Source organism: Chelonoidis abingdonii, chromosome 7 (assembly GCF_003597395.2).
Source record: "Chelonoidis abingdonii isolate Lonesome George chromosome 7, CheloAbing_2.0, whole genome shotgun sequence".
NCBI classification, from domain to species: Eukaryota; Metazoa; Chordata; order Testudines; family Testudinidae; genus Chelonoidis; species Chelonoidis abingdonii.
In genome coordinates this window covers 24,458,765-24,483,674 of record NC_133775.1, presented here as the reverse complement: position 1 = coordinate 24,483,674, position 24,910 = coordinate 24,458,765, and the positions used below count along the sequence as shown (strand labels likewise).

The 24,910-nt window shown below is 45.3% G+C and overlaps 1 protein-coding gene across 8 annotated transcripts in view; it reads left to right on the top strand.

The window, feature by feature from the left end:
- The window catches only part of SLC44A5 (solute carrier family 44 member 5), a 214,084-nt gene that overhangs the window by 40,580 nt on the left and 148,594 nt on the right, over window positions 1-24,910 (top strand). Inside the window, exon 1 of one of the 8 annotated variants that reach the window (XM_032782148.2) lies at window positions 239-772. The exons of 5 other annotated variants lie outside the window; for them this stretch is intronic. In XM_032782148.2, the coding sequence (XP_032638039.1) occupies window positions 751-772 (22 nt within the window). In that variant the 5' untranslated portion in view covers window positions 239-750. Of the gene's footprint in view, window positions 1-238; window positions 773-24,910 lie in introns of those variants that run through there. 2 more of the 8 variants (XM_075067721.1, XM_075067724.1) reach the window with 2 other exon arrangements.

Sequence of the window (24,910 nt, the reverse complement as noted above, 5' to 3'; positions counted from 1 at the left end):
TCACAAATGAACTAAATAAAGGGAGCAGGTTGTCTTTGTCGCAATCACTTTTAGTGCTAATCACTGTCAGAGTGGGATTTAAAAAAAACCCATGAAATTCAGAAAAAAAAAATCTGCTGCAGTGGCAGGTAATTTTAAAATTACACTGCCTGCCCCACTGACTTAGTTATATGGCAGAGAGAGTTAAACCAAGTCCAATTAGCAGCAGCACCAGATACTGTCCTAAATTAGCAGAACTGTGGGATATCTTTCAAGAACATATTGCGAAGATGTAGGAGGTAATATGTTTATGTTAAAACTCAGTAATTTAGAAGCGCTGTGTCTCATTTATTTCCTTTTGTTTTTTCTTTCTGGACCCAGCTTTCCTTTTTGTCTGTTCTCATTAATGTGTGCTTCTGTAGGTCTGCTTCTTTTATAGGGCAGCTTCACCACTTTTACCGGTGCTCTCTGTCACCTCTCATTTTTCCTTCTTTCTTCCTGCTCTGCCACCCCTTTCTGGCTGGCTCTGTCTTTTACCGTTTCCCATTTTTTGGATCCTTGGCCCCCTCTATTCTTCTCTCATGTTGGCTCCTTTCTCTGTAGCTGTCCTGTTTCCTCACTTCCCTTCTCTGTTTATCTCTCATGCACCTCCCCCTCCTTTCTGAGTACACAGCTCTGTTAGGATAGCCAATAAGTTTCATTGTGCAACCCACAATCCACTTACAGCAAGTGGCATTTGACAGCTAAAGAAGAGAGAAGAGACAGCTACTGATGGATCAGCAACCAGGAAAAGGTATACCTGGTCGGGGGGGTGGGGAGCCATGGGCAGGGTCTCCAAAAAAAAAAAAAGAAGCATACCTGCTCAAGAAAGTCCATGCCCTGGGTACCTTAATTGATAGGAACTTTGAGCTCTGAAAAATGCCTGGACATTTTAATATGTTCTAGCTAAAGGTGGTAGGGTGGCTAGGGTTGATAGTTTGACCTTTCTATTTGCCTGGTACTAGCCTCATTTTTAACTAGGGTTATGAAAACCCTGCAGGGTTCAGTTTATGAAGAGGGTCAGGAGTGAGGGCAGCTGGTGCGGAGTTGGTGAGTCACTGAAACAGCCACAGATCGTATGTGCCAAACCTTAGTAAGCCTGAGCTAAAGTTTGTGAAGTGACACAAGGCTCATTTTCAGTGGTTTTTCATCTGATGTGAATGTTTTTGCTTAGTACTGGATGTGCCAAGGGGTCTGATGAAAAACTCCTTTCAGAGGCTCACATTCTGATGGGCAGCAGCACACATTTCTTCCTTCCTATCCCCAAGTTTTCTTGTGGCTTCCAACCTCTACTAGCCTGGGGAGCAAAGGACTTAAATTCTGATACACTGCATGGTACTGCAGGTCCTCAGTGTCAAGCCGCTGAATTGCATATTTCTTACTAAGAGACTGAAAACACTCATAATACTAACATGGGTTTGTTTTCCAGTTAGATCACTGCTCCTCTTCTGTCATGCAAAAGCTATTTTGCAGATGATGAAACCTGTAACTCTAATTCTCTTTGTCAAACTGTGCACATAAAATTTTTAGACCTACCCAGTGTACTGCCTCCAATTTATACTAATACTTTAGGCTCTTCTTCCTAGACCGATGCAGTTTGTTTGGTTCAGTATATTTACTTCAAGGCCAATCAGCCTTTATTCATAATCAGACAGTTAAATCAAAAGTCTGTAGTTGTTTTTGTCATACACATACTGAAATGAACTGCTTAGTTATTACAATCAGTGGTTTTTTTGCACTGATATATGAGCATTTGCAAATACGAATTACCAAATTAGGTACTATAAAAACTAATCCATCTCCAAATCAAACTCTTGTTAGTAGAGGAAAAAGATTAATGTGATTATCTTACATCAGAGAGGAAGCAAAGGAGAGAGAGAGAATTCTTTTGCTATATTTTTAAGTATTGCTTTAGAGACTATGTGTCACATGATAATCAGTGTTGTTAATTCTTCACATGCCAGCTGCACTGACTCATCTTGAAATATAACACATCCATAGAGATATCTGTTACCCTCAAAGTTTTGGTGTGATTGACAGCTGTTGTCTGGAAAGCAAGCATGTGAAGAGCAGATCCGTCCCCCAAGTGCATGGAGATCAGCTTCTAGGTAGTATATCAGGCAACCTGGGTGTCCTCTAAAGAATTTCAGTTGCAAGTTTTCAGCTCTTGTCGAGGAAGAGGAAAACAGGCAGCACTAGAGAAAACAAACTAGTTCCAGTAAAATACCTTGGTATTACTTCTAATATGGGGCTGCGTGGTACAGCAGTTAGAAGAAGGAACAGTATCTTTTTGACTCTGATCTCAGTCAAGCAGAGTATTTAAGCACATCTGTAATTTCAGTGGGACTACTTGTGCTTAAAGCTACATGCTGTACTGGAGCAGGGTCTTGGTCACTTGCCTGCTGCTAACCTTGGGCAAGTTCCTTGGTTTCTTTGTGCCTCTGTTTACCTGAAATGATAATAGTGCTTATCTACCTGTGTGTATTAAGACCCTTTGAGAGAGTCACATGAAGTGGAGTATACAAGTCCAAATTGTTGTTGTTGTTGTTGTTGTTATTATTATTATTATTATTAATAATAATAATAAGTAATATCAGTTAAGAGCTTTTATTTGAATGAAACAGACTTCAGACTCTGAAGAATACCAGGGATTATTTTCATTTTATGAAAAGACAGTAAAGGCAGAGAACCTGGTGGCAAAAATAATAATTTTCCCATGTTGGCCCTTTTGTACGTATTTAATGGAAGACAACACTTGCTGCAGTGTTCTGAACTCACTTGTAAAATTTGGAAGGCATCCTTTAATACTAAGCGGATTCTTCCCTGAAGAGTTAAGATTTGTGAAAGCTCTGGGCTTAATGAATGTTGTCAGCAGAGAAACAGACGCTTGAGATCCAGTAGTAACAACAAAAACAGGCTTATTTTGGTATGGTTTAGTTTATGTTGATTTAAGATAAACTGTAATAATCTACTCTTAAACCAGAGTAAGAATGAGTGTCCACACAGGATTTAACTAAATTGGTATAAAAACTGATGTACATTAAGTCAGTGCAACTTTCTTGTGTAGACAAGAGAGGGTGAGACTCTATGCTTAGGTCATCCTGCCCAGAAGGAACTGGCATTATGCTCACAGAACCAGAGGAAGAGATGCACGAAAATGTCACAAAGGGGTTGGGCTCTAACAGAGAGAAACCCCAGATGGTACAGACAAGTAGACTGCAGTGAACGTTTGAATGAAGATAATGGTGTCATTTGAACGCACATGGACAATGACTAACATAACTTTAGGGTTAACAATGGGATGCAGTCACCACGATTCCTTGGGATATACTTGTTAATCACTTGTGTACTCCCTGACTAGCTCCAGTCATTATCTAGGGTTTGAATATCACCATGTCAGTTGCTAACGTGTTTCTGTTAAAAAAGCAAATATGCTAAAATATTTTATTCTACTACTGTCTAGGCTTCTCTGTCAACTGTAAAGCTGCATATTGCTGCTGTGTTAATGTTTCTATCCAAATTACACTGATAATCCAATTGTTTGAACTGGGTGTAAGGATCCGAAGGTGCACATCTAGAAAGAACCCAGGGTTGTGGGAGCCCTGGATCTCTGACATTCCCTCCTCACTGTCACGGAGTCTGGCCCTGCACCCCTCTTCCTGGGACCCACAGTGACTTTTATCCAGCCAGTAAAACAGAAGGTTTATTGGACAGCAGGAACACAGGTTACAGCAGAGCTTGCAGGCACAGTCCGGACCCCTCCACTGAGTCCTTCTGGGGGTTCAGGGTGCTTGGATCCCAGCTAGGATCCCCTGAATTCCTCCCCATAGCCCAAACCCAAACTGTCCTGCCTCTCCTCCTCCGGCCGAAAAAAAACCCTTTGTTTCCTTCTCCTCCGCCCAGCAGCTCCCCCTCCCCCCTGCCGGCTCACATTACAACCTGACTACCTGTCCCTCACCTACAGACATCCCCTGCTTTCCCGTTCCCCACACAGACAGTCCCTACTCCATCACACCTCTCCCCCCTTCGGAACTGAACTGAGCGGGGTCCCTCTGCCCAGTGACCTCGGGAAGTTCAGGGCCCCCTCTCCGGGACAACGCGTCCGCTATCAGGTTGGCACTTCCCTTCACATGGACCACGTCCATGTCATAGTCCTGCAGGAGCAGGCTCCACCTCAGGAGCTTGGCGTTGGCTCCTTTCATCTGGTGCAGCCAGGTCAGGGGAGAGTGGTCTGTGTACACGGTGAAGTGTCGCCCAAAGAGATATGGCTCTAGCTTCTTAAGGGCCCACACCATGGCCAGGCATTCCTTCTCGATGGCCGCGTAGTTTTGCTCCCGGGGTAGCAGCTTCTTACTCAGGTACACGATGGGGTGTCTCTCCCCCTTTTCATCCTCCTGCATTAACACCGCCCCCAGTCCCGTGTCTGAGGCGTCGGTGAACACCATAAAGGGTTTGTCAAAATCTGGGTTCGCCAGAACTGGGCCACTGACCAGAGCCTCCTTCAGCGCCCGGAAAGCCTCCTGGCACTGCTCGGTCCAGATTACCTTGTCTGGCTTCCCCTTTTTGCACAGTTCAGTGATGGGGCCGGCTATGGCGCTAAAGTGGGGCACGAACCTTCGATAGTACCCCGCCATCCCAATAAAGGCCTGGACCTGCTTTTTGGTTTGGGGAGCAGGCCAGTCTCTGATCACTTTCACCTTGGCTGGTTCCGGCTTCAGGCAGCCGCTCCCCACCCGATGGCCCAGGTAAGATACTTCCGCCATCCCCACCTTGCACTTCTCAGCCTTTACGGTTAACCCAGCCTCCCGGATTCGGTTCAGGACTTGGGTAACCTGGGACACATGGTCCTCCCAGGTCTGGCTGAAGACGCAGATGTCGTCAATATAGGCCACGGCAAAACTCTCCATCCCCCTCAGTAGCTGATCCACCAGGCGCTGGAAGGTGGCCGGCGCTCCCTTGAGGCCAAAGGGCAGGGTCAGAAACTCGTAGAGCCCCAGAGGGGTGATAAAGGCCGATTTCAGCCTGGCATCTGCGTCCAGCGGCACTTGCCAGTAGCCCTTGGTAAGATCCATGGTGGTGAGGTACCGAGCACCTCCCAGCTTGTCTAGGAGCTCGTCAGGCCTGGGCATGGGGTAGGCATCAGATACGGTGATGGCATTGAGCTTTCGATAGTCCACACAGAACCGAATTGACCCATCCTTCTTGGGGACCAGCACCACTGGCGAGGCCCAAGGGCTGGAAGACTGCTGGATCACCCCCAAAGCCAGCATGTCCCTGACCTCCCTTTCCAGATCCTGGGCAGTTTTACCAGTGACCCGAAAAGGGGAGCATCTTATAGGGGGATGTGACCCAGTCTCCACCCTGTGGACAGTCAAATTAGTGCATCCAGGCTGGTTGGAAAACAGCTGTCGGTACAGATGCAGCACCCCTCTGATCTCAGCGTGCTGGGCCATGGTCAGCTGATCAGAGAGGGGAATCGCCTCCAGGGGGGAACCAGCTTTTGTCCCAGGGAATAGATCCACTAAAGGGTCATCTCCCTGCCCCTCCCAGTGTCCACACACGGCCAACACCACATTCCCCCTGTCATAGTATGGTTTCATCATGTTCACATGGTACACCCGCCGGTGATGTGCCCGGTTTGACAGCTCCACCACATAGTTTACCTCATTCAGTTGCTTGATAACCTTGAAGGGTCCTTCCCAGGCGGCCTGGAGTTTATTTTTCCTCACGGGGATGAGAACCATCACCTGATCCCCGGTGGCAAAGGCACGGGCCCGTGCCGTGCGGTCATACCAGACCTTCTGCTTCCTCTGGGCTCGGGCCAGATTCTCCCTGGCCATGCCCATGAGCTCGGCCAGTCTTTCCCGGAAGGTCAGGACATACTCCACCACTGACTCTCCCTCGGGAGTGGCCTTCCCCTCCCATTCATCTCTCATCAGGTCCAGGGGCCCCCTTACTCGCCTTCCATACAACAGTTCGAAAGGCGAAAACCCGGTAGACTCCTGGGGTACCTCCCTGTACGCGAACAGCAGGTGAGGTAAGTATTTGTCCCAATCCTGCGGGTGCTGGTTCATAAATGTTTTTAGCATCATCTTCAGCGTCCCGTTGAACCTTTCCACCAGCCCGTTGGACTGGGGGTGATACGCTGAGGCCCAGTTGTGCTGCACCCCACATTTCTGCCATAAGGACCAGAGCAGGGTCGACATGAAGTTGGACCCCTGATCCGTTAAGACCTCCTTGGGGAACCCCACCCGGCTGAAAATTGTCAGCAGCGCATCTGCCACTGTATCTGCTTGGATAGAGGACAAGGCCACCGCCTCGGGGTAGCGAGTGGCAAAATCCACCACCACCAGGATGTATTTTTTCCCTGACCGGGTCATCTTGCTGAGAGGTCCCACTATGTCCATGGCCACCTTCTGGAAAGGTTCTTCTATGATGGGTAAAGGCCTCAAGGCTGCTTTCCCCTTGTCCCGGGCCTTCCCCACCCTCTGGCAGGGGTCACAGGATTGGCAGTACTGTCGGACATGGGTAAAGACCCCAGGCCAGTAAAAGTTCTGTAGCAGCCTCTGCCTGGTGCGCCGGATTCCCTGGTGTCCTGCGAGAGGGATGTCATGGGCCAGGTACAGCAGCTTGTGGCGAAACTTCTGGGGAACCACCAGCTGCCTCCTGATCCCCCATGACTCTACCTCCCCTGGGGGAGCCCATTCTCGGTACAGGAACCCCTTCTCCCACAGGAACCTCTCCTTGCAACCTCTCCTCAGGGTCTGTTCCGCACTAAGGTCAGCCTGGTCCCTGGGCTTCCGCAAGGAGGGATCTTTCTGCAACTCCGCCTGGAACTCAGCAGCTGGGACAGGGATGGGGACCAGCTCTCTCTTGCTGGCTGGGCCTGAGGTCGCAGCCTCTCTGAGCCCTGCCCCTGGACGCTCCCCGCCCCCCAGGTTAGGGTCCTGCACCTCAGGCTGAGTACCTTCCCCGTTGTCGGGGTGCAGTGCACTTTGCCGACTCTGACTACGAGTCACGACCAGGGCACTCTGAGTGCTACTAGGCCAGTCCTCAAGGTCCCCTCCCATTAACACGTCTGTGGGCAAGTAGGGGTGTACCCCCACATCCTTGGGGCCCTCCTTGGCCCCCCACTTCAGATGCACTCTTGCCACGGGCACCTTGAATGGGGTCCCGCCCACGCCCATCAAGGTCAGGTAGGTGTCGGGCACCACCCGATCTGAGCCCACCACCTCGGGCCGGGCAAGCGTCACCTCTGCCCCCGTGTCCCAGTACCCAGTGACCTCCTTCCCATCTACCTCCAGGGAAACAATGCACTCTTTCCGGAGGGGCAGCCCCGCGCCCACCCGGTAAACTAAGAACCCGGAGGCTGGCGCTTCCAGCCCCCCAGAGGAGCTGACCTGGGGACCTCCTCCCTCCTTCATAGGTGGTATGTTGCCAGCCCCCCTTTCCCGGGAGGGTAGCCCATCTTCCGATTGGGTTTTTACCCAGTCCACCCTCTGCGGGTTGGGTCTGCTTGGTCTGTCCCTGAGCTTGGGGCACTGGGCCCGTATGTGGCCTCGTTGGCCACATTGATAGCAGCCCATGTCTCGTGGGTCCCCTGGAGTGGGTCGGAGGGACCTGACACTGGATGTTCCCCTTTTGGGGGGGGTTCTCCATAGGCCCCCGCTGGGAGGTCCCATGATGACTCTCTCTCTGCGCTGAGGCAGGCCTGCTCCTTCGAGACTCCTCCCTGCCATCCCCTGCCCGACTGTCCACAAATTGGTCGGCAAGTTGGCCTGCGTGCTGCGGGTTCTCCGGCTTCTGGTCCCTCAACCACAGCCTCAGGTCAGACGGGCACTGCTCATACAGGTGCTCCAGTATGAACAGGTCCAGCAGGTCCTCTTTAGTTTGGGCCCCCGCTGTCCACTTGCGGGCATACCCCTGCGCCCGGTTGACCAGTTGTAGATATGTGATCTCACGGGTTTTACGCTGACTCCGGAACCTTTTCCGGTACATCTCAGAAGTCAGCCCAAACTCGCGGAGCAGGGCCTGTTTGAACAGTTCGTAGTCCCCCGCCTCCGCCCCTTTCAGTCGGCTGTACACCTCCACGGCCGTGGAGTCCAGTAAGGGGGTGAGAACTGCGATCCTTTCTGCAGGGCCAACCCCGTGCAGCTCGCAGGCATTCTCAAAGGCCGTCAGGAAGGTATCTATGTCCTCCCCCTCCTTACGCCGGGGCAGCAAGCGCTTATCAAAGTTCGGTGTAGGCTTGGGTCCCCCCTCACTCACCGCAGCCGGGGCCTCACGGCTCCTCAGCTGGGCCAGCTCCAGCTCGTGTTTACGCTGTTTCTCCTTCTCCTCCAGCTCATGTTTACGCTGTTTCTCCTTCTCCTCCAGCTCATGTTTACGCTGGTTCTCCTTCTCCTCCAGCTCATGTTTACGCTGGTTCTCCTTCTCCTCCAGCTCATGTTTACGCTGGTTCTCCTCATGTTTACGCTGGTTCACCTTCTCCTCCAGCTCTTGCCTCTTTAACTCGAGCTCCTCCCGTCTCAACTTCCTTTCCTCTTCCAGCCACGGCTGCTCCACAGCTGTCGAGCGTCGCCGGGAGGATCCCCTTCTGGGGGGTGAGCTTCGCTGCTGGGATCCCCTGCCGGCCGGGGGGGTCACGGTGCCTTCGGCATTCGCTGGGCTCCTCCCCGCCCTTCCTCTAGGGCTAGGAAGGGGGGGTCTCGGGAAGCCCTCATCCGCCGTCTGACCACTCCCCGGGGGGACAGGCACTGGTGACTGCGCTGCATCTGCCTGGCTGCTTCCCTCAGAGACAGGGTTCCGGTCTCCCTCCTCCAGCTGGGCAATCAGCTGGTCCTTCGTCAGTCTCCCTGTGCGCAGCCCCCTCTGCTTGCACAGCTCCAGCAGGTCACACTTGCGCCGCTTGGCATACATCTTCCTGCTGGCCACTCACAGGTCGGGGTGCTCGCCGCTCCCCACGGTTTCCGGGGGACCCCTAGTGCACCAGCCCTTCTTGAGGTCACCACCTCTCTGCCAGGGTCGAGCTGCAGACTCCTCCGCCCCTGGGACCGCTCGCTGCAATCCCCCGGGGGACCCTGTTACTGCAAAGTCCTTCTCACTGGGCACACACTCCCAGGGGTTAATCACCCCTTCGTTTTACTGCTCCCCAGTCACTTACTGCAGGAAGCGCCGTCCACGGGGTGCGGTATCTCCCGCCGCTGCCACCAAGTTGTCACGGAGTCTGGCCCTGCACCCCTCTTCCTGGGACCCACAGTGACTTTTATCCAGCCAGTAAAACAGAAGGTTTATTGGACAGCAGGAACACAGGTTACAGCAGAGCTTGCAGGCACAGTCCGGACCCCTCCACTGAGTCCTTCTGGGGGTTCAGGGTGCTTGGATCCCAGCTAGGATCCCCTGAATTCCTCCCCATAGCCCAAACCCAAACTGTCCTGCCTCTCCTCCTCCGGCCGAAAAAACCCTTTGTTTCCTTCTCCTCCGCCCAGCAGCTCCCCCTCCCCCCTGCCGGCTCACATTACAACCTGACTACCTGTCCCTCACCTACAGACATCCCCTGCTTTCCCGTTCCCCACACAGACAGTCCCTACTCCATCACACTCACCACCAAGGGAGATGTGCAAAGCACCATCTCACAAAACCTGGACAGTCAGGCCCCACAGTAAGTTGTGTCAGCACACCCCAGGCTTGCGGCCATCTGAATGGCCCACACTGCTAGTTAAGCCAGGAAGTGACCTGGCTGGGCTGTCCGAACACTCTGCAGACTTCCTCCTGCTGCTGCCGCCACCCTGTTGGACCCTGTTCTTGCCTGCCTCCTGCAATCCTAATCCCACCCTGCTCCTGATTCCTGTTCTGCTCCTGCTTCATGCCTGATCTTTACCCCTTTCCAGTTCCTGGCCTTTCACTTTGCCCCTATCAGCTCTGACTCTGGCTCAACCCTTGGCATTTGGTATCAGATCCAGGTGCCGATCCTTAGCTTCAATTCCTGGTCCTGACTGTAGCTCAGTCTCCTCATTCTGGTACCTGGCAGCTGACTCTGGCCCTGACCCCTCCCTTTTGTTCCCTGACCTGCACCCCTGCACTGCCCACTAGATCAGAATTCCTACGTCCTGGTTTCTAATACTGAAATTGTATTAGACCATGGTCTGAGCAAGGTGATCTACAGAGCTGGAAAAAACAAAAGATTTACACGCCAGTTTCAATTAATACCATTCCTTACAACCCATATGCACAGATTGGCAGATTAGCAGGTCAGAGTTCTGGTGCTTTATATTTTAGCAGGAAATGAAAAGGAGTTTTGACTTGTATCAAACTGTTGTTTTCTTGGACATAGAAAATGTTTCTGTTGGGGAGTGGCTTTGAGTGGTTTTATTCATTTATTAAGTCAAATCTTAATGGCCCAGATCTTTGACTGCAGCCAATGAGTGCAGAGCACAGCTCAAGCAGGACTGAAACAGAAATGTCTCTAAGCCACCACTGTGTCTCCACAATCCAAAGCAAGCTATGTATCAGCCTGGTCCCTCAGTGTAAGTAAGCCTACAGGCTGCTCTAACTTGTGCTGATTACAAGGGGCAGATACAGTGGTGGTCGATCACTGGGGTGTAGGGAAGTCCCTGTCATGCCATTTTTCTCCTAGTCATGCCCCTAGGATTGTTGCAGGGATAGGGGATGGCATAGCCATTGCAATATAGCTCTATGCCGTGGAGCATCCCCCTACAGTAGGGTTAATTTCCTGTCACTAGCATGCTTTAGGTCCGGTGTCTACTGATAGAACAGCACAAAGAGGCTGTAATATGGGGAGAATGTGATCTGAAATCTTTGACAGAATATTCTTCTGATTGAGATAAGGGGCTTTGCATATGTGACTATGAATTCTCCGTTTGCTCTAAAGTTTTTCTGAAAAACATTTTGTGCTCAGATACACTGCAATTCCTTCTGAAAAAGATAGAAACTGGCCTGGATATCTAAAGGCAGGATTGGCTCCTTAATGTACTGTATCTTGGTTGTAATATACATTTCAGCTTTTTAGTGTCTCTTAGATGCTGTTATGAAGCTAATTATGATATCTTATTTGGTTTTTTAGCTTTTTAAACTGATTACAGAGAGTATTACAAATAATTGAATGCTGGGTTTTTTCATATACTGTACCATGTGTTAAAGAAATGTGATTCTTGTGCATCTCCATGGGTGGATGGAATTGTGAAGTCCTTTTAGCTTGTATATTCTTCAGGGCATGGACTCTGCTTTCCTTTGTGTTTGTACAACACATTTTGGGTGCTATAATTATACAAATCAATAACAATCCTGCTATCTATATAAAATATTCTTAATTTTAAAATCTTTATTTGTTAGTTTGCATAGAATGAGGTATCTGCAGATGCTACAGACAACCACCATCCATTTATCTTATTCCATCTTGAGCATCATGGAAGTTCTTCTTTCCTGGTTCCCTTCCTAGCTTGCTGATTGCTCCTGTAGAGTTTTCTTTAGTGTAGACCTGGGCTTTCTCTCTGTGTTGCATCTAGATTTCCTGTCTTTGTCTCTTTCTCTAGGTCCTCCGGGGCCTAGCTTGATCCCCTCAATTTCCGAGTGAGTTTATCTGGTCTTATGGTTTCATGAACCACTTTTAGTCTCTTGACTGTCACATCTAGATCTCTGCCATTGAGCCTAGATCCTCAGCCCAACTAAGGGCCTAATTCAAAGCCTATTCAAGTTAATAGACTCCAACTAATGTCAATGGACTGTGGCTCAACCCCTCAGTTCACTTTGTGCCACTCTGCCTGTCTACATCTTGGGTAATGTGCTCTATGGAGGTGTGATTTCTAAAGCTTGCTAACATATTGCACATTAATTAGTTCAAAATATCAACCCAATGATTGAAGCACCCCAAAATTAGTGGGCACTTTTGCATGTTTTATCCCTCATCTCGGTGTCTTTGTTCCCTCTCTATAAAATAGGAATATTGAAACCTCTCTGCCTCTTTGGCACTTGTGAAGATCCAGTCACAAACGTTTGTGATGTACTCAGATAGCACTGTGAGGAGAGTCATGAGAAAGCCCACGAGGGAATTAGTAATTCAGTGCAGCAGATAAGACTTGGGACCACGCATTTAGGGCCCAGTTGAGAAACTTGTTTAAGTGCATGTTCAAGTATGTACTTTAAGAATATACTTAATTTTAAAGTGCTTTCCTGAATTGCATCATAAATGAATATTGCAACAGTTGTCTCCTTTGCTTAGTACTATCCCTCTGGTGAACTAAATGAAGCAGGGTCTTGTGGGGGAAAATGGTATGTTAATATTATGTACTTAAAGATGGTATCAAATGCATATGCATAAGGGAGCCTACCTTAAAATTGCAGAGACAACCTTAATTGTGACATTCTCTAATTTTCAGTGCTTGGCTTTTTAACCTGAAGTGTGTTTTAGAGGGGAGGGGTTGGTATGGGATTTATATACATATACATCTTATGTGTGTGTCTGTGCATAAACATTATAAACAAGTCAATTGATTTTTCTTAGTAAGTCTAATTTTATTAAGTGTTCCTTCAGACACCAGCAGCATGATTCATTGGCATCTGTTTCTCGGAGCCATGGCCTATGACTAAGACAACAATTGATCAGATGGGAGAATTATTTAACAGAGCCTTTACTTAAAAACTTACAGCAGAAGTTATCGCTTGCCAGAAGAGCCATGTTGTGCAGTGCAGCCGTATAACAGTTTCTTGGTTACTGTTGGGAATGTGCCTAGAGCCTGAATAACATTTAGGGAGCATTGACACAGCACACCAGGGCCATGCAGGGGGTCTAGTCATAACAGAGGTTGGTGGTATACCTGCATGACAGGACTACACTGTGTTATAATTGTGGGTGGTAACACTGTTCCATAATGAGGTTATAACACGATTTGATCTTGCCTAGTGGGACAGGACCAAGTGAGGTTCCAAGACATACCTCCAGCGTAATGAAATCTGGGCCTTTGGGTTGAGGTTTTTGACTGGAACACCTAATACATTTTTCTACCTTGTATTTCACTTTAGATACAGATAGCTTCTGAAATATGTAATTTTTAAAGTACATTTACCTTAAAATTTACAAATGAAGGAAAAGGAAAAGATGTGAAATGAGTTCAGGCAAGAATAGTAGTAATTAATAAAAGTGCTGCTTTGAATTACTGCATAGAATTAATAAGCATAACAGGAAAAATTGACTATTTCTCTCTGTTTCTCATAATTTGGTGTTACAACTTTACTCCAAATGCTATTTAAAGATGTACAGTATGTTGGAAGTAGACATTAGACTTTGGCATACATTTGTCCAGATACAAAGGAAAATGTGTTTGTAATGTTTTAATTCTGTGTGTATTTAGTTTAACAAAAACCAGACGTTTGGGGAGATAATTAAACTGGAAATAAATAAACATAGACAAACAGTATCATTCACAGCTATACTGAAGCTCTAACTTCAGCCCTCCTGCAAAAGAAAATCATGGGGTGCTAAAAGGAGTTGCCTGAAAGCAATCCATTTGGTGTGCTCACATAAATAAAGTTCCTCCTCTTCCCAAATGGTGGCAGGATTGGGGATCTGGATATTTACCTGTTTCCTAAAGATAATATGCTTTTGTAGTATGCCACTGTGAAGATCCATGTTTATTGTATCTCAGTGACTTCCAGAGCAAATCCGCTTAGTTTAAAGAGGAAATATTTTGAAGGGATAGATATTTTATATCACTGACAGAACTGTGATCTGAGAGTCAAGCTGGGTCCATTGCTTCCTGCACATATTAATTAGTAATAAAGCAGACCAGATTAGATCCTCCCTTACACTTGTGCAACTTTGTTTCTTTCTGTTAGGTCCCCAGTGATACCTGTGGCAGGTTTGCACATGTATAACTCATTGGCACTTAGTTAGCCATTCTCTTTGCATATACATCTGCCAAGTTTTATATTAGAATTGGAAAGGGTACAGAGAAGGTCAACAAAAATGATTAAGGGAAATGGAACAGCTTCCATATGAGGGGAGATTAAAAAGACTGGGACTGTTCAGCTTGGAAAAGAGACTACTAAGGGTGGGAGATATGATAGAGGTCTATAAAAATCATGATTGGTGTGGAGAAAGTTAATAAGGAAGTGTTATTTACCCCTTCCCATAACACAAGATTCATGGGGTCATCCAATGAAATTAATAGGCAGCGGGTTTGAAACAAATGTAAGTAAGTACTTCATACAACACACAGTCAACCTGTGGAACTCATTGCCAAGTGATATTGTGAAGGCCAAAACAATAACTGGGTTCAGTGATGAATTAGATAAGTTTCTGGAGGATAGGTCTATCAAGGGCTATGAGCTTAGATGGTCAGAGATGCAACCCCATGCTCTGGGTGTCCTAAGCATCTCTCTGCCAGAAACTGGGAATGGACAACAGGGGATGGATTACTTGATGTTTGACCTATCCTGTTTATTTCCTCTGAAGCATCTGGCACCAGGCTCTCCCAGAAGCCAGGATAAATGGACCAATGGTCCAACCCAGTATGGCCATTCTTATGTTCTTAAGAAAGATTAGCATCCACCTTACTTTCAGCTTGTCAGCACTGACAGGAGTGAAAACTTACTGTTGTAGCTGAAGTTGATAGGTATGACTCTAATACACATTAGGTCTTGGGAACAGGTCTGTTGATTAAGAAAGCACCGTTTTTACACAGAGGATCCATGCTTTAAGATATAATTAAAAATCAATAAGATGCTGAGCACAGCAAAAGATTAAGCAACTGTAGATTTATATGCAATTAAGTTAAAGTTTTATTCCTCCCACACATTTCCGTTTAGGAAGAATAGAATTGTAGTTAAAAAAGAAAAGAAAGGAAAAAGGCTGGCTGGTTGATCTAGTGTTCTCTAGATTGTAAAATTAAAACTGGATGGTCTTTAAATGTACAGGTAACTTTCAATTAAGTTATAGAATTTATGTTGCATACGTTTGTTGCTGATTCTTTATTTCAGTATTTATTTTTCTTTTGCCAGGATTTCTGATAATGAGACTTGCATTGACTCTCTTAACCCCTCATATCTGGTACAAAATAGAACATTTCAGTGACTGTTCTGTCACTCCTTGTTTCCATGGATACTCTCTTTGAATGCAGTTATAATTAGCATGCTGCAGCCACAGTAGTTTGTCCTCTGAAAGAAAGAAGAACATCCTACGGAGGATATGCTAAACTGTCAATGCCAGCACACTTAAACTTAAGTAATTTCTATGAACTTTGAGGTCAAGCTAGTAAAAAGTGTTCTGGGGCTTAGGAGTTTGGGTGAAATGTTAAACAAACCAGCTAGAGCCAGATGGACCAGCTACAATTGTTGGCAATACTTGTAAATGTGATTTGGTGCCTTACAGAAGATAGGATCAATCTGAACCCCAAGTTCCCCATGTCTGTCCCCTGGACTCTGTGAATGGCAGTTTATGGGAATTATGTTCTGCTAGGGCTCCTGCAGTAGTGAAATAGTGATGAATAGTGCAAGACTACATTACAGTGTAGCTAGATCATTTAAACAATCTCAGCTATTAAAATACATTATTGTTGCTTGACTCCTGACAACTATCAAAGTTTCAGAAAGTACAATTTGCCTTAATATTTTATTTATAGGCAATTTCTGGGTGCTCAGCACCTCTTGGAGGTAAAGTATTATCTCTGTCTGTTAAATAGGGAAATTGAGGCATGAGGCAATTAAGTGACTTACCCAGTTCATGCAGGGGAAGTGTGTAGCAGAGTAGGGAAAAGATTCCAGATCTGTTGACTACTAGTCCTGTATCTTAACCATATGACAATCCTTCTGCACAGAAGGCCCAAAACTGTAAGATTCTGAATGTTCTCGGGTCCCACTGGGGTGAATGGTAGTGAGGGCCCTCAGAGGGCCAGTCCATAGCAGATCTGCTATAGCAGAGCAAAAGCTTAGGGAACCAGAAAAGGGCAAGCCTGAGTTTTACACTTCCTGAGTCATTTTCTTGAAGAGCAAAATCGATTTCTTCTAACACTAGGTATGGTCAGAATTGGTTTTTTTTTTTTCTACACAGATCAGACATTTCTTGCATCTTTCTTTGAAATTATCCCTGTATATACTGATGGCTACATGAGTACAAGTTCCTCTCTAAGAACTCCCACTCTTTATTATAAAAAACAGCTGACAGAATGTGGGAGTTCTTGAGACAGCTGAAGTTTGTCAACTATCATCTTGGGCCAAATTCAGCTCCCATTAAGTCAGTGGCATGGCTGTCATTTACTCCAGTGGGAACAGATCTGCGCCCATTTTCTCATCTTTTAGAACTGAAGTAGAAATATATCCTTTACATTAAAGCCACCATCTGCTACAAAAGAAACGAGACCATTACTGCAGAATACATGGTATGCAAATATGTAAACAGCATTATCAAGAATAAAGCATATTAAACTAAAAAAATGACAGTGGTCTGACTAACTTTTAAGGTCCAGATGCTCAGCCTATGTAAATCAGTGGAGCTCCATTGAACGAATGGATCTATGCTGACTTATACCAACTAGCTTCTCTATGGAGATTTAGGGCCAGATGCTTAAAGGCTGAATAGGCCTCAACTCTAGAGTGGTCATTCCAGATCATGTTGGGATCATATTGTTTGGACAGAGTGGGATAGCTTTCACTGCAGCTGCCTTTGTTGTCTCTCTTAAGTGGCTAACTAGAGGACTTCAGTCTCTAGGGCTTCCATAACTACTACATTTTTCTTTTTAAAGAAAGAAAAATAATTTAAAAATATTCAAGAGCACAGAATTATTTATTTTATATTCCCTCTCGCCTTTCTAATAGCAATAAAACTGCCTTAGCTTGCTAACCAGTCATTAACGTACACTGACTCACCAGCTCTCTAAAATACCAAGGGCTTTCCTTGCTGTTTCCAAAGAATAATATTGTATTACATTATTAGAGTCATGAGGTACTGTAAAGATTCACTTTACTTAACATGTGCTGTAATTTCAAAAGGACTTAGGTGGAAGTGATCTTTCAAAATATTGCAACACGAATGCGAAATAAAATAACTCACACAGGGGGAGATTTGAGTACACTGTTTCTAATAGTATACCAAGCTCGCTGGGACCTGAACTCACTCTGTGTGTTTTGAGCAATGAATCGCATAATGGGGCCTCCATCTTAGGTTGGGTCTCTAGGTACTTCCATAATAACATGAAATGAAGCAAAAATAACTAAATGAGCCAGAAAGTTTGTCCAAAGAGGGCGGAATTGGTTGTAACATTCTCATTTAATTAAGTCCTTAGTTATAACTGCCAAACTGATCTTAGATTATATTTAAAATGTTGTATTGGGGGTTTGTTAATTAATGGCTTTTGCTGTGAGCACTCGACTGAACCAGTAAACAGATCGTATAATAAATATATATATAATATAATATAACATTTGGTCTTAATGACATGGAGCAGCAATGAGCTAAGCTCTAATTCATACTACTGTATTTCTTCAGAAAAACTGAACAAGTCCTAGTTGATATTTCTGTAGAGATGACTATGTATAATCTGTTTGAGTGGAATTACACAAACTTAATTAAACCAGTGGGCGTTTCATGAACAAATTAAACAAGTTTAGGGCCAAATTTTACTCTTAGATAAACAGGTTTAAATCTGTAGTAAGTCAATGGCATTCATGCATAACTATACTTAGAACAGAATCTAGTGTTAATACTAGATATGGGCTTGAATCGAAACACCACCTCATTTTAGGGTTGCCAACCCTCCAGAATTGTCCTGGAGTCTCCAGGAATTAAAGTTTAATCTTTAATTAAAAATTATGTCATGTGATGAAATCTCCAGGAATACATCCAACCAAAATTGGCAACCTGACCTCAGCTTTTGATACGGATTTAAAATTCAGTGGCTTGAAGCCCATTGTTAGTCATAAACATGATGAAGTGTGTATGAAGTGGGTCTTTGGCTGGCTGGAAGAGAAGTGTTTGACCCTTAAAGGGCTCCCTGTGCAACTAGTAGCACAGGGGGAGGAAGGAGAAAGTTTACCTGGACAGAGTTGGGTAGGAGAAAGAAGCCATTGGACCAGATTTGAGGGAGGGCACTCCCCTTTGAGCTGACTGGAAGGGGGAATGGTATTTGTACCCTGTGCAGTCTCAGAGAAACCTCTTTCAGCTGGACCAGGTTGGCAGCACCCACCCTGCCATCCATGAAATCTTAAAAAGGACTGGGTTCCTTCATGATCCACTATGGGCATCACGCTAGTCTCTTGTCCTTCCTTCAGGCCTGGGAAGGAACTGACACCAGACAGGAGCGCAGTATTCTGCTGTTGAATAGCAGAGGGCAAAGGCTGATGTTCTAAGTGCCCAGGCGCTCACACCCCAGGTTCAGCCAGCCAGCCAATTTTCTGAGCAGGTTGTTCCGAGTGCTGAATTTGCCTGACGTCTTCCCCAAGAGGTCGCGGTACATTAGTGACCTATCCAATGTCACACCGAGGTGAACGGGGAGACAGAATCTGCCTATAGCCCCAACCAAATGTAGCAAAGCACTTAAGTATGCATGTACTTAAGTGCTTGGAAGGATTGGCATTTATAAGAGTAAGATATAGGATGCCCTATGGGATATAAACTAAAGGATATTTTAGCTTTAATTGAAGTTACTGCTAATAAAGGACCCAGTCCTGGGTGCCTGCATCTTTAACACTTTTCAGGAGACACTCAGCACCTCGCAAGATTGGACCCTAAGTGACTGATCATGCAACCCAGACTCAGACTGGTTTTATTGAGGTCAGAGCGGGGCTACTCAGATCAATAACAGCTGCAAGATTGGGCACCAAATAAGTACTTAAGTAAATGAGAGATCAGTAGCTCACTACCTCAGCCTGACCTTTTGGGATCTTGAGAAGGTTGCACATTAAAATAAAGTTTGGTAGCCTCAAGTGAGAATTTGTCTTCATTACTAAACCATCACAATGCAGTCTCAGCTCTGAAAAGCCTCTGGGCTGAGACAGCAAAGGGCTTTGCCAGTTTGGGTTGGCAGTGTGGTGAGAGGAAGCTTCCACATTGCCTGTGTATGCTAGGCTTTCCTTTTGATCATTCCACTTTCTTTTCTGATAATTCCACTTTCTTTAAAAAGGAGAGGAAAAGCAAAAACTCATTCTGGACAGACATTAAGTATTGCAAAGCGTTCAGTAATCTATTCAAATCTTTAAAAAAACCCACTATTAGCTAACAATTTTACAGCCATCCTATTTTACAAACATAATTGGTTTCTGTATATATATTTTTTACAACTGCAATTAATAAGCAGGATTTTCTTGGCTCTTACACTGGAATATGAGATATTAACACCCCAAGGTGACATGTGTCCATGTGTTATTGCATGATAACATTTCCATCATCTGTACCTTAGCTACAGACTACACGCTTTCTTTCTAACTCTGCTCAAATGACTGTTCTGTTAAGATAGCGTTCACTTGTTAAAAGCAGATCTCCAGGGAGTTTCTGTGATTAAAATATAAATAAAATGTGTGAGGATTTACAATTTATGTTCCAGTAATCTGTGTCTTCCAACATCACATGCACTGTAATCCCTTTCCTCCTGTATCATATGTCCTGTAATCCTCCTCATTTTCCTAAATCATATGCCCTCAAATCTGCCTCCATTTTGAATCTCAAACTCTTCTCCTCCACATATATATTATAATCCTGCTGTGCAATATGTGCTGGAGGCCTGCTTGTAGGAGCAGGATTTTATAATTGTTCTATGAGAATTAATGTATGATTTGATTTTATCCTGTCAGCCACCCTTTCTGAATAGCAGAAAGGAATGACAGACCAGAACAATCCTTATGACTGATTATGGTCACCCTTTTGTTTTAGGATAAATTATAATGTCTGCTATGGTTTCCTATATGTATTAGGCATTCTAGGTAAATATACATTTCTTCGTTTTAAGTTTTAGAAAGTAAGAGACAGAATCTTGTATTGTGTCTATGTTAAGGAAATTAGAGGAACGTTGAAGGCCTGGGCCTCCAATGTAAATTGTTTTGATTATAAGATTTAGGAAGGTTTAATCTACAATGCCTTCTCTTGCTCAACATAAAAATTGCTGTATACCTTTAACTGTAAAAGACTGTGTGAATGAGGAACGTATGCATCAGGAAAAAATAAGGTGTGAAGGCCATTGTTATAGCCAGATGGTCAAGGAAGAAGGAGTGAAGAGAATAAGGACACCATCAATGCACATCCATAATGAAGGAAGGGCAGATTGACAACCCTGAGCTAAGGCTGGCACCCCTAAAGACAAAACAAATTAAGTGAATCAAAACCAGGACAGGATGACCCTCTCAGAGGTGTATTGGAACGTTTACATCAGAAGATAACAGAGACAGACACCGCAAATCCATAAACTTCAAGAGAAAAAAAAGACTATAAGAACAGGGTGCTTTGCCATGGGGTTTGGGTTTCTCTTGCCACACTTCAGGAGCATCGGATCGCGGTGTGTGTGTGTGTGTGTGTGTGTGTGTGTGAAAAGCATATGCTAACTGCTGTATTCTCAATAAATGCGGCGTTTTTGCCTTCTCCTCTCTGAAAGATCCGTGTACTTTGTATAGCATAACACGCTCCTGCATGATGGATTTTCATTTTGCTCAACCTTATAGGTAACTGGTAATAAAAGTGTGTTATGTATCTAGTATTCATAGTCCTCGTGGTTATATGGGCTGTAATTTAATGTCTGTTGTGGTGCTATTCATAAACCATTCAAACTGTACTTTTCAGCTTTAGAATACCACTTGATTGAATTACTATTTTGCATTCAATTTGGTGTTTTTTTATTCTGTGTGGAAATCACTCATAAGCATTTTTCAGCACACTCAAGATAATGTGAAGTTTACAGTAAGAGTACTGGTTTACAGAAGGTATATCAAAAGTTCTTATAACTGGAGAGACAAGATGGGTGAGGTAATGTCTTTTTATTGGACCAACTTTTGCTGGTGAGAGAGACATGCTTAGTATTAGGTTCCTACCAAGCCTAGAGCATTGATTTTGCTGACTCAAACTGTTCTAGCAAGTCTATTAGGGATGCAAATGCTGCAGATCAATCCAATTCCAGAGATATCCAAGCAGGATTCTAGTATTGTCTCATATGGTTAAGACAAACCTGCCTTTGAGGAACTTTGAGTTACTTCCTCTTTGATGTTCTCTGTTCTGGGGCTCCTATACTGCTGTAACTATAAGATATATTAGCTGTGATACTAACTGGTTTAATTTTATCACACCAGAGTAAACTACCTCAGAAGTGGGATTTGTGGAAGGTCTATTATTTCAACAGTGTGAGCATGCACCACACCACCACAGTTGTTCTTTACATCTGTAGATTTTACTCCTCAAAATGCAAAAATCACAGTTTAAAAAGTTAAAACATTAAGAGCAATGATTATTACAACTGATCCCATCTGTAATAAATGTACAAACCATTCATATCAACTTAATCAGGAGTATGAACTTTAATGGCTTCCATCACAGTAGTCTATGAGGACAAGGGAGCAGGAACGATAGATTATTAAATATGACATTCCCTTCAGGCTGGATATGACAGGTGTAAAAAATATTTTAACAAGGCTAATAGCAAATCATTAAATGAAGCAACATCCTGCCATATAGTAAAGCAGTAACACAATGGATGGGGCTTTTTTTAAAAAAGAAAATTATACATTGTTAAATGGAAAAGTCCTAAATAAAGTTGTATATGGCTGTAAAAAATTTCTTTAGTGGGAGCCCAACATAATCTACAATGAGAGTTTTACCACTGATTTCAACCGGAATAGGATGTAGCTCATTCAGTTTTGTTATTACACTTTTTTCCAGAGCAGTGAAAAACGAACCATGCACCAACAACCAGTGATAGGCAAAGTGTTGTAAGAGTCATTACTGCCTTAAGCATACTACCAAAACTAAGAATTTTAAATTAATATGGTTGTGTATTTTTAAAACTATTCTGTCAATGAAAAGGAGAGATTAGAGAGGTATAATAATCTGAAATTAAACAACTTCCTAAAAAGGCATATTTTAGGGTTGCCAACTTTCTACTCACGTATAAAACTGAAAAACCTTGCCCCACCCCTCCACCAAAGCCTCACCCCTGCTCTGCTCCTTCTCTGAGGCTCTGCCCCTGCTCACTCCATCCCCCCTCCTTCTGTCACTCGCCCCCCCCCACTCACTCACTTGTTCATTTTCACCAGGCTGGGGCAGGGGGGTTGGGGTTGGGGTTGGGTTGGGTTGGTGGGGGAGTAGGGTAAGGACTCCAGCTGGGGTGCGGGTTCTGGGCTGAGGCAAGGGGTTGGGGTGTGGGAGGGGTTACAAGCTCTGGGCTGGGTGTGTGGATTCTGGGGTGGGTCCAGGGATGAGGGATTTGGGATGCAGGAGGGGACTCCGGGCTGGGCTTAGAGGTTCTGAGTGCAGGGGGGCTCCGGGCTGGGGGTGTGGGCTCTGGGGTGAGGCTGGGGATGAGGGGTTTGGGGTGCAGGAGGTGGCTCCAGGCTGGGACCAAGGGGTTCAGCAGGTGGGAGAGGGTTAGGGATGCAGGCTCCAGGATGCGCTTACCTCAGGCAGCTCCCGGAATCAGCGGCATATCTCCCTCCGGTTCCTCATGGAGGCATGGTCAGGTGGCTCTGCGCACTGCCTCATCTGTAGGCGCCACCCGCACAGCTCCCACTGGTCACAGTTCCTGACCAATGAGAGCTGCAGAGCCAGAGCTTGAGCGGGGGCAGCATGCGGAGCCCCCTGGCTACCCCTATGCATAGGAGCCAGAGGGGGGACATGCCGCTGCTTCCGGGAGCCACATAGAACCCTGCTGCACCACTGAACAGACTTTTAACAACCCAGTCAGCAGTGCAGACCGGAGCTACCAGGGTCCCTTTTTGACCAGGCATTTTGGTCAAAAGCCGGACACCCGGCAACCCTAGCATGTTTAGAGAAACAAATGGATCTAACAAGTGAACCAAATCATTAAATCTTGAATTTGCGTGTCGCCTTACTGCAAAACTCATTTTCCCTAATTTGAAAAATAGATTAAAATATGGGCCTCAAATGTTTTGAAAATATTTTCATAGATTGGTCCCTACTCTTAATGCTTATGCCTTGTGCAGAGTACATTATCTTCTGACAGTATACTTTCATTTTTGAAACTCAGTTTAATTGTTAAACTCAAAACAATAATTAGAAGCATCTGGGATATGAAACTAGAAAGGAACAATGCACTAGAAAAATGTTCTGTTGGGAGTAATCCTGCCTTGTCAGACGAAGGGAGGAAGGGAGGGATGAAATGACCTGGTGAAGAGGCCTATGATTCTATACTATGGGAGAGGAGGAAAATGAAATAATACAAACATATCCTGAAGGTGAATGCATATCCTGATGATGCCGCCAGGAAGGCTTCTGCTTCCTCAACCATGGGATGGTGTTCTGAGGACAGCAGAGCAGCAATGGAGTCCTCCTATCTAGGAAGTGGAAGAGCATCTTTGGATACAGACTATAATGGTGTGTGTGTGTGTGTGTGTGTGTGTGTGTGTGAGAGAGAGAGAGAGAGAGAGAGAGATGTTTTCACAATTCTTGGTGTTCTGAGAGACATTCTTGAATGAGAGAGAATTCTGAGAGCACCCAGTAACCAGCAACAAATTCTACAGTGCAGGTCATCACTTCTTCCTTAATTTACACAATCCCCACCTCTGGTTCCAGCCACCCCATAGTTGGGACCATGCTGTCTCCTCCTCGTAAGAGGGGTAAGGGGTTATAAAAGGAGGAGGCAGTTCCCTGCTGTGCCAGATGTAGGAGCCCTGAATCCCCTTCTTCAGCTCCCTTTGGGAATGCTTCTCCTTTATATACTTTCCCAATCCATTATATCTGACGGTAGCCCTTCCATACCGAGTGCCTGCACTAGACATCCACCACGAGCATTATGTACTAAATTGCAACATTATAACCTAAAAACCCAGCCCCATGCCACCGGGTCCCAAACTCGGTCCCACATGAGGCTGGTTGATGTAGAGCTCAACAAAGTGATGTGTATTGTTACTAGGACTTTGCATGCAACTCCATTGCCACTATGGCTGCCAATACTTAGTAATGTAGTACCTTGCCATATTCGCCATTAGAAGGCCTCTGTCATGCTGCTGTCCAAGCTTCATGAGAACAGCAGCCAGGCTTTGTGTCACCTACCAGCTCACCTGTCTTTTAGATGCCCATTATGGTCATCTGCTTGGTACAACTAGTGGTTGGTAATGACAGTTGTTACTCACTTGCTCATTACTGACCCAGCCATCAGTCCCCCAGGTTTTGATCTGCCAAGGCATCTCTGAACTGATTTCAAATAGGACAGGGCAACTGTGTGGTCAGTCTGTATACATGATGTTTTCAAATGTCTCGCGATGCAGCAGTGGTCAGCTTCAGACTGTCACATATCTTTGACGAGTGTCCACTGGCTTATTTCAATGTAGGGCTACCAGCTCTCCATCTGGCTAATAATGATGCCATCAAATGCCTGGGAATATTGCATATGCTCTGAGAGAGATTCCTCCCCCTGATCTTGCAAACAAAGATGGAAATTACTTGGGTGCTGACATAACCCACTCTAATTACAATTTTTCTTTGGGATATTTATCATATGCGACTAAAGAAGTTCTGTTTCTTAAAAATACCTTCAAAGGCAGGGCATTTCCAATGGAAAATATATGGTGGCAGATTCAGCAGACAGTTATAAAACTGAAGAGCCCATTTTGCTGTATTTACTTCTGCTACTGATTTCTAGAAAATTCTCTTGCTAGTTTCAGTACTTTGGCACTGACTAGCAGCACTTCTCAGGTTTAAACCTGCTCAACTGTTGAGAGGGAGAGGAAC